At 41.5% G+C, this 10,410-nt stretch overlaps 1 protein-coding gene across 2 annotated transcripts; it reads right to left on the reverse strand.

Annotated features, from left to right (window-relative positions):
• Positions 1–661: 661 nt before the first annotated feature.
• dmrt2b (doublesex and mab-3 related transcription factor 2b) lies at positions 662–4,392 on the reverse strand. Of its 2 annotated transcripts, none has more exons than XM_031760240.2 (3): positions 3,901–4,392; positions 2,707–2,809; positions 662–1,891 (listed from the first exon to the last, which is right to left on the reverse strand). In XM_031760240.2, exons 1-3 carry the CDS (start codon positions 4,255–4,257, stop codon positions 1,041–1,043), a joined length of 1,311 nt encoding a protein of 436 aa, XP_031616100.1. In that variant the 5' UTR covers positions 4,258–4,392; the 3' UTR covers positions 662–1,040. The 2 variants fall into 2 exon arrangements, with proteins under 2 accessions (XP_031616100.1, XP_031616099.1); XM_031760239.2 differs by having other exon boundaries at positions 3,880–4,392.
• Between the last annotated feature and the right edge of the window lie 6,018 nt (positions 4,393–10,410).

A 10,410-nucleotide genomic window follows, 5' to 3' on the forward strand; every position in this document is an offset into this window, starting at 1 on the left:
GTAAAAACCGGATATAGATCAAATGCGTGTTCAAACAAACTCGGCTGGCGTCAGGCTCAGCATACAATAAAGAACAATGTCGCCTAGGCAACACTGGCAGCCTCCCAGTCAACCTTTTGGTGAGCATTTCCCATATCCCCTCAGTCTGCTGGTGTGATGAAATGATACTGTGTGAAATATTGAACCGCGTGCTGTGTGATCAATATTTATACAGTCATAATGTCAGAGTGGCAACATGTATTCAGTCTGAAGAACAGCAAAGCTTATCAAATGCTGATAAATATTTAAAGCATAGTGCATTTATTCCTTGGTAAAAAAAAAAAAAAAAGGGGTAGATAAATGTTAAGCTGTTTATGAAAGTCTTTGTGCTTTAACTGTCTCCTTGACAAACAACCAGCTTCACCTAGTGCTCCTTTCTTTGTCATTTTTAGGTGTGAGCTATTTCTGAGCAGCAGCACCTAAACAGCCCTGTGAGAGCAGCACAGAAATCAGCCAGGGACATCTGCACTGCGAGTTAAAAATCAGAGCATCGAGTAAGGAATGGGCACAAGTTCAACAAGCACTTGACTTTTTCATTGACTTTGTTTTATGTCTGTATTCCGTATTTCTTCTGAGGATAAAGACAATAAAGCGTGACTGAAGAAAGAGAGTCCAGACAGAGTGGTTCAGTAGATTTTTATGGCACTACTGACATGGGATGATAAAAAAGAAAACACTTTTTCAAAGTATGCATGGTGCAAGATGTGATTAGCCCAGAATGTAAATACAAATATGGTATTGTAGCACATATACATATCTTTTAGCATTACTTTTTTCAATAGATAAAATATAGTAAAATACCTTTTCATGGAAATAAAAAATACAAACACTGTGATTTTACTCTATAGAAATAGGTTTTAAAAAATCTTTCACTTTTGGCACTTTACAGAATAGCTTTTCCAAACCTGTACCACAAAATCAGTTTTTGTAATTATATTCAGACAGTTCGGGTTGGATTGTGCATAATAAAGTATGCACTATACTCTGCTTGCAGTTGTCTGTCAGGCCCTCAGCAAAGCCTCTACAGAAAAAGGTAATGGCCTCACAGCCGGAGTCCTGATTGAGCCGCCGTGAGGGCTCTTAACAGAGTCGGCATGAGGAGCTGCCTGGTCGGCAGGAGTGTCTGAGCTCCAGCTCTTAGCTGTCAAAGGTCTGGGATCAAAAGTCCTGCTGGGTGCGCTGATGTCTGGCTGACCCAGGACACCCTGATCTGATGCAGAAATAGCAAGTGTGACTGTTGAAGAGCCATTTGAGTCCATTATTTCTGCTCGTTTTGAAGGGGATTTGACAGGAATAGCACATGACATGGCCTTGCCATCATTTCGGAGTCTTTGTATGGATGTCGAAGGAATGACCTCTGCTTGTTTTGTCTTCTCGCTGTCTTTCCATCCATTCTGCACCTCCTTCTCCTGTCTGCTTTGCTGGGAGCTCTGACATAACAAGAAGTCATTATAGTCATTTCCTGTGGAGTACCTGCTCTTCAGGGGAAAGAACTGATAAAGCTGGAAGTCACACTCATAAAAGGGCTTGTATTTGCACAGGGGCACATAGCTAGATTGCCCTTCAGTCGTGGGATCCTTGCTGGGAGGGCAGCAGTGGAGACCAGGGGAGATGGGCAAGGGTGGAGGGTGAAGCATGGGGAGGAGGGCCGAGGGGGGGAAAAGGTCATTCTGCAGCTCCCTCTGTCTCAGTTCATGCTCCAGCATCACATTCTCCAGCTCTTTGTCTGCAAACGCTCGTCTCTTCCTCATCCGGGCGCTGATGGAGGGGCACATAAAGTGTGTTTGGTCACGTTGCGTCTGCTTCGACCAGCAAGGGGTGTCGTCCTCTGGAGGCACAGCAGGTTTGATCCCTGAACGTGGGAGCAAAGCCACATGTTGCCGTTACACATTTGTTTATGCAGTCAATTTATGGATAATGATATTGTTCCGACCAATTAATTGCTGTTTTTACGTCTGAGCACTTAGTTGTTTATTATTTTAATAATGCAGTTGGTTAATAATGCAGTTGTTGCTTTACTGAGAGCGCAGGGAAGACAGAGAGGGCTATAAAGAAGACAAAGCCTCCAGCAGGTCTTGACTGCAAGCCAGCAGGTAATAATGCACACAGTGTATTACAATAATGGCCTGTTGTTATGAAATAGTGAAGTCTCGATGATGGGGGGTTTGTTTGGATAAATGAAGTGTGTCTAGTCCAACCAAAAGGAATACCCGTGGCACACTGACTACAAAAGGACCTGCAAATGCTGATGCAATTACACGTTTCTATACAGGGGCTGCAAATGTCACTGAGAAGGTCACTGTCACCATTTGGGGACAAACATACATTTATTTGGGGAAAAAAAGCTGTGTTTCCCACAATACCAGTTAGAGTTAAAATTGAGTTTCTACTGGTTAAAGCTGGAGGAAACCTACAGGGAAACTATGTCTGCACAATTTTATTTCTCTTCCAGCTTTGACGCGACGTTCAAAAGCTTTACCATGTCAGCATGGAGTAGGTGAATGATCATGTGCTCCATGGAAAGCTTAATTTATGATGTTGCATGAACTTAAATACCATTAAATCAAAAGCAGAAGTTGTCTACACGTAAAGATTCATTCATGTACAGAACATGAAAATCTGGGAATAAAGCGAGACGCGATTAAGGAGACGCTAATTAAACTTTACCCTGCAGGATGCTCTTGGCCACGATGCTCGACTCGGCCGCTCTGGTGTAACACTGATATGCCGTTCTGCGCAGTGGAGCTGCACACCTGACCCCCTTCTTGCCCTGAGAGAAACATGTGAACAGGAATAAGACATTTGGACATAATTATCTTACAGTCAGACGTTTAGAAGGTAATTAAAGGAAAATAGTACATGATGTAAGAGCCAAAGAGAATCTCTGGGATTAAGACAGAGACAGAGACAATTTGTCCTAACTCCAGCATTACAGGATTGCTGACTATGTGGAATTGGTATGCTATTTTGCGTAGAGAAGCACCCAAGTACCCAGTTGTATCTATAGCTGCTATTTATAAAATCCATTATTATACGATATGTATATAATTAGTTTAAATCCATTTTTTAAAAAAAAGAGGATTTAGAATTTTGTCTTCAGTAATAAAATCAACGTAATTTTTCCTATAAATGCCAAATTAGCAAAGTAAGAGGCACTCATTATTCTAAGGGATGTTATCATTATTATTATTATTATTTTTGTCTAATTTGCTTCTTTTCATTTCTGCGCTTTTCTTTTTATTTGTGATATAACCCACTGAGCTGGTTTCTTATATTCCTTTTCTATCATCCTGATGAGCACTTGACGCTCTCTCTTTAAAGCTCAAACCACTCATTAAAATTAGAACAAAACAGGGCTTAAATGTTTGAGCATATAAATGCTGTTACATGAAAACAATGCAAGTATTTAAAATATAAAAGATATAGTTCTGCACGTTCATCGAGATTTTAAAAAGTTGTCCCTTGCTCGATATATAATTATTGTATCGACTGAACAGTAGTACTATCTGTACAACACAGACTGTGAACAGATTTTTTTCTAAACGACCTAATAAAATGTATTATATTCCCTTTGTGTCGCTATAGGAACAGATACAGGGACGACTATCCAAAGGTGATATTAAAACGTGTTGTCACCCTCACTGCCTCAGGCTCATCCTCAGCTTTTCTAGTCCAGATGATCGGAATCAACTTTTGGAGAGCTTTCCTACTGATTTTGCCCTTTCATCAACCATGGCATGCGTACTTGCTCCATAATAATCATCTATAGGATGCCATGGATACGTTTTTGTTTGTTTGTTTGTTTTTGGTTGCCTCTGCTATCTTTCTTCTTTCACTGACCTGCCCCTGTGCTCGTCTCACCTCCGCAGCCTGCTGCCGTCTGAGAGCGACCTGCGCTGCCATGACGCGCTGGCGCTCCACCACCAGCAGGCAGCAGGCGCAGCGGCAGTCCCTCCAGCGGCAAAACCGTTTGTGGCCTTTCAGACAAGAAACGACGCCGTGGTTTCGACAGCGGGCGCATTTTGGACTGCGAGTCATCTTGCGTGGCTTCATCTGGGGCTGCTGCTGCTGTCCCTCCGGGAACAAAACCACTTTATTTTCTCCTCCGTCCCGGGGACATCCGGGAGGACTTGTCACATCAAAAACTTCTTCAGATTTTAGTTCCTCAAGTTTTACTGTGGTCTCCGGCTGCAGGCCTCCTCCCAGCTGAGCGGACATCTATGACTAATACTGAGGGAATTCCGCTGTGAAACTGCTTTCCTGGTGCTTGACTGAGTTAACCTTTACACAAATGGTTAAACAGGATTCTCGAGGCACAATACAATGCAGCTCAGTTTCAACAGGAGGGTGTTTAAATAGAATTCTTCCAATATATATATATATATATATATATATATATGTAACAATTCAATCAGGAGAATTATACGTAAACAGAAACAGAACAGCTCCTTCCTAAATGAGCAAAAAAAAAAAAAAAAAAAAAAAATAGAGGCCCCTGGTTTGGAGTGGCTGTGCGCAAAGCTTTACAGAAAACTCATTCCTACAGCACCAACGCATGCCCGAGGTGTCCTGCACCAACCCTGCTGCTACTGCCGCATGACACTGTTTTCGGGGTGGAAACTTTACAGCCTACCGCCAGACGTTTGAAATGTTAAGCCTTTGCTCAGCTGCTCTCTGACGCCGTTTCCAAGAAGAAGCAGATAGGAGACCGGGCCACAATGCCGAGCTCCTGGCGCGGGACTCATCCGCAAAGATTTCGGGGAAGCCCAATCTACAGCAAAAGCGTTTCCCTCTCCCTATAAACGCCTATACCTGCCCTGCCCTGCCCACCTTCCAAGCTGTTCTCATCTTTCAAGAGAGAGATTTTGGCAACTTGCCTGACCATCTTGAGCATCTTGCCGCTCGGCGCAAGATCTCAGTTTTTTATGCTAAAAAATGTGTTTTTTAGCATAAATGTCCAACGCCTTTCAGTAGTAAATTCTAACATATAGGTGGGTTAGGTGGTGGATTTAATATAAAATATACAATAAGGTCACGTGCAGTTAGTGGTGCATGTGGGAGCTGTTATATTTTTATCAGGCTTCTACAATATGGGCTAATTGCGCACGCGCCTCCGAGAGAGTGAAACAAGAAGACATTTTCATATTACCAAGTAGTCATCTTCATACTCATATTTATTAATAAAACGTTAAATAATTCAATGATTTAATGGTTCTCTTGATGTTAGGCTCATTTACCATTTCTGAGTCTAAATCGGAATAATCTAAAATAAAAAAAAATTAAATGCAAAAATATTCCCTCTCAGTAAGGGTTGAGTAAATGTGTAGATAAGTGTTTTAACATTGGTTTAACGAGGGGAAATTAATCTCTTTGTCATATTTTTGAGAATTAATATGGTTTCGTATATTTTATTATAATGTCAACATCAGTAAATGCTGTTGCATTTGCCAATGAGTTGTCACGAATAGTGCATGTTTTTGCAGATTTAAATGAAAGCTGGTGCGCCTCCTTCCTCTAATTCAGCGCTCAGTTTGAAAAGAGCTCCTTGTCTGCAGGGGCACCACACACTCTGCTAAAATGCTATGAAAAGCCTGCTCCCTACTGGAGGCGCTTTGTAATTACACCCGGGGCAATTTTGGACTTTCTTGGTCATTTGACATCTTTGTTATCTCTGCATTATCTGACTGGACTACCTCAGGTGGCTGTAAGCATCTACAAGTGTAGCTCCTGACGACCGCTTGTCAGTTTTATCATCATACTTAATGATAATTTACTTATAATGACAATTCTTAAAATCTCTTAAAAATCTCTCTCTCTCAGATAGATAGATAGATAGATAGATAGATAGATAGATAGATAGATAGATAGATAGATAGATAGATAGATAGATAGATAGATAGATAGATAGATATTCAAAAATTCAAATTATAAGTAGATTTTTTTTCCATGCCATGTCTTAGTCTCAGGGTCTCAGATGGGAAAGGGCCAGTCATCTTTGGTCTTGATCCTAGATTTAGACAAAGCCAGACGTGCTCAGTCAGGAGATTGTAGTTGTGAGCTCATAAAGGGCCAAAAGATCAGATGGTAAAGCTTTTGGTAAGAGCCACCTGAGCCCAACATAGGAAAAGTGAATATTTAATAACAGACATGTAGGACAGCAGCAGACATTGTGATGATCTAACATTTTGTCGTGTCAATAAGCACCAATCTGGAGCTCTGCCACAGTGGACAAATGTGTTACAGTAAGTCATAAATGTATTTTTCAGTCCATCAGCACCTTTTAAAAGACATGTTGTTCCCAAAATAGTGAAATATTTGACAATATTTGACATTTGACTATGCACAATAGATCAATAAGCAATAAATCACTTTAAATTTATTAAAAAACAAAAATATAAGATGTACATGAGTCACAGCTTTTACCATGACACTCAAAATTGAGCTCAGGTGCATCCTATTTCCACCGATCACTTTACAGATGTTTTTACAACTTGACTGAAATTCACCTGTGATAAAATCAGTTTACTGGAGATGGTTTGGAAAGCCACACAGCTGTCTTTATAAGTCCCATAGTTGACAGTGCATGTCAGAGCCCAAACCAAGCCATAAAATCCAAGGAATGGTCTGCAGATTTCCAAGCTAGCATTGTGTCAAGGCACAGATCTGGGGAAAGGTGCAGAAAAATATATGCAGCATTTTAAAGTTCCCAACAAACACAGTAACTAACCTCCATCATCTGTAAAAATGTTAGGAATCATTAGGACTTTTCCCTAGAGATGGTCAACCGACCATACTGAACAAACAGGATAGAAGGGTGACCAAGAACATGATGGTCAGCTCCAACATTGTCTGGTGGAGAGGAGAACCTTCCAGCAGGACAACCGTTTCTGCAGTACTCGGCCAATCAGGCCTGTATGGTAGAGTGAGCAGTTAGAAGCCACTCCTCAGCAAAAAGCACATGACATCCCACCTGGAGTTTGCCAAAAGGCACCTGAAGGACTCTCTGACCATGAGAAACAAAATTCTCTGGTCTGATGAAACAAAAATTGAATTCTTTGGCCTGAATGCCACATCTCAAGGAAATAAGGCACCACACATCACCTGGCCAATGCCATCCTTGCAGTGAAGCATGGTGGTGGCAGCATCTCGCTGTGGGGATGTTTTTTGGGAGCAGGAACTGAGAGACCAGTGAGGGCTGAGGGAAAGATGTATGTACAGAAACTTCCTTGATGATAACCTGCTCCAGAGCATTCTGGAACTTGGACTCTGGAAAAGGGTGATCTTCCAACAGCACACAGCCAAGATAACAAAGGAGTGACTTTAAGACCACTCTGTGAATGTCCTTGAGTGGACCAGCCAGACTTGAATCTAACTGAAGATCTTTGATCATCTAAAAAAGTCTGTGCACTGACGCTCCCTATCCAACCTGATGTAGCTTGAGAGATTCTGCATTGGAGAAATTGACCAAAAATAGACGTGCCAAGCTTGTATGGTTTCTGCAACTGAGCTCAGTTTTGTCATGGTCTGGGCGAGTCTGAGTAACTTTCCACAGCATCAGCTCTCCTCCTCTGGGTGGAGCCCTTCTTGCCCCTCCCCGTTCCTCAGGTGCAGGCAATTATTCTGGCAGTATTTAGGAGCAGCGCAAACAATGAGTCTTTGCCAGATTGTCTGCTAACCTCAGTTAGTTCACAGCCTCATGTTTCTGTGTATCTCTCAGTGTGCATTACTTACCTCTCTCTTCCTGTCTCCTAGTCGGTACCTGGACTCGTCATTTAAACCCTGCCATAGCCTCGCTTCTGGATTCCGTTCAGCTGCTGCTCAATCCTTTTCAGGCAAACTGCCATTCTCACCTGCCTGCCTCCCTGCGCACCCGTATAGGACTCAGGACTCGCCCGGACCTCGCCTCACCTCCACCTCCAGCTTATCTCCGCCTGCGAACACGTAAGCCATCCCAGCTTGTAAAATGGGGAAACTCTCACAACTCCTTGGACTGTTCTGATTATCCTCTCCTTCGTTTCAGTGCCCCTGGTCTGCCACAGTTTCCACCTGCCCCACTCCAGCCCTCAGCAGTTTAGTGACCTGACAGTTCCATGCTTAGCCTAAGCCCCGCACTTCACAGACACCAAGCTTTTGCACAAAGCTTAATCTTGTTTTTGTCTTGAATATTTAAGTTAAGAATTCTTGTAAATAAAAGTTTTTGTTTTCGCAAATCACGTCAAGCTTCCGGTCTGTGGTTCTGCGCATGAGTCCATTCCACTCCACGGGCCTCTGAGCCTTGACAAGTTTATAAATACTTGTGCAAATGTTATATTTCAGTTTTTTATTTTCTATAAATTTGCAAGAATTTCAAGCAAATTTTTCACTTTGTCATTATGGGCTTTTGTGTGAAAAAGTTTGAGGTAAAAAATGAATTGAATTCATTTCAGAATAAGGCTGTAAAATGATGCACTGTGGATCAAGTGAAGGGTTGTGAATAGTTTTCTGGTGCACTGTATTTGGCCATCTTCTGTTGCTCAAAAGTCCTGTCACTATCAAGCCCCCAGAGCTTTTATCTGCATTATACACATCTATGTGAGATAAAAAGCACCAGCCATGGTGACCCCATGTGTATCAAAGAAAGCACACAAAGAACGAAAGGAAGGTCATATCAAAGAAAGCTGGTCCCTAGAGGCCGCAGCGCTCGGGGGAACTGCTGGTGTCCAAGTGGCTTTCACAAAAACTCCAGTAGGTTTCTTCAAAAAGAAAATAAATAAATAATTGAAAACAGTACTGTATAAATGTTTCATGTGATCTGCCACTTAATTGATAAGTCTAAGAAAAATATCAATAAAATAAGATATAATGTCAAAACAGTAAAGGGAAATACTACAATAAGCTCTTTGGTTCTTCTGAATGTTGCACAAAATTCAGCAAGTATTATTGTGATATTTTTTTTTTTCCCCGACTTCACCATCATGTGAACACACATACTAGCTGCTACACCTTTGACAAGAATGACTTGTTTTACATATCTGAAAAAGAAGGAAGAACAAAAACAGCAGCAGATATAGAATATCCCCAAAATGTGCGATTTTTTTTTATATTTTTGAAATGTTAGCTCTTACAGTGAGAGCTCCAGGGTCAGCAGCGGACCATATGAAGCGGATGGACAACCATTTTTTCAGCTTAAGTCACTTTGCCATCCTACTTAAAAATAAATAGACAGTGCTAGCATATTACACTCACAGATAAATATAGCTGCAGTGATTAAAGTACAAAACCATACTCTTAGACTGCAGAGGCAAAGCAGGAGAGACATTTTCTCTAGGTACAGAAGTTGATCACTGAACTGATATTTGCCTACAATATCCTCAAAACTTTTCCATTTGTTTTGCATTTTTCGAGGAGGGTCATGCTTTAAAACTAGCTGCAAAAGCTGTTGAATGATCTCTTCTTAGTTTTAAAGATACACGTGGGGTACTTCCTAAAGTCTGACCTGCACAGGCCCAACTTCTCTGTGTCCTCCTCAGTCATGCTGGCTACTACGATTGCTGCAGAAGCACTAAAATACTGTGATCAGAATAAACTGAGTTCATACTGCAATGAACTACTGGCAATATGGGCGTTTAAGTTTTTCATTATTAAACTGTGTCAATTAGTGTAACCTATGGTCGAAATGCATCACAATAAGCTGAGGAATCACAGTGACTTTATTGGTCAGGCCTGGACCACAGAGATCTGCCCGTAAAGTTTAATATAACATTTCAGCATCAAATGACACATATGAGCATGGATCATACATAATATTTGAAACATTTTGGGTTCAAAACAGGAGGAGACTGACTTCATGTTTTGAATGAAGCCAAATCTGGAGAGAAGAAGAAGAAGGATGCTGGAACAACTTGTTTAAAATCTTAGTACCATATACCGAACTCACACAATGTTATACTGTAGCACAAACCTTTTAATTTTTTTCTGTTTTTTTTCCAGGGATAAAACACAACATCATTGTATTGCTACCTCTGCTACACAAAAGCTCTACATTTTCTGGGAGATGAGAACAGACCAGAAATGGATAGATGGGTTAAAGGGCACAGTTGCTTGGTAGATAATTGGTGGGACATGCACGCTGTTGTACGGTATGTCCCTGGAAAACAGGTAAGTGCTCCCCTTATTAATACCATCAGCTCTGCTGCTGCCTGCAATGGAGTGCGCTTCTCAAAGCCCCTTGACTTTCAGAAAAATTGACTGTCATCAGCTGTGACATGGTGCTCTGGCATTCTAGTCACACATCCTCCTCCTCCGTGCACTCTCTTCAATGTCCCGCGGTTGTACTGAGAGTTGTGCTCTCCTGGTTCCATTTTCATAGCAGCGATGGAGTTTGACAGACTC

This window comes from Oreochromis aureus, linkage group 17, assembly GCF_013358895.1.
Source record: "Oreochromis aureus strain Israel breed Guangdong linkage group 17, ZZ_aureus, whole genome shotgun sequence".
In the NCBI taxonomy this organism is placed as follows: Eukaryota; Metazoa; Chordata; class Actinopteri; order Cichliformes; family Cichlidae; genus Oreochromis; species Oreochromis aureus.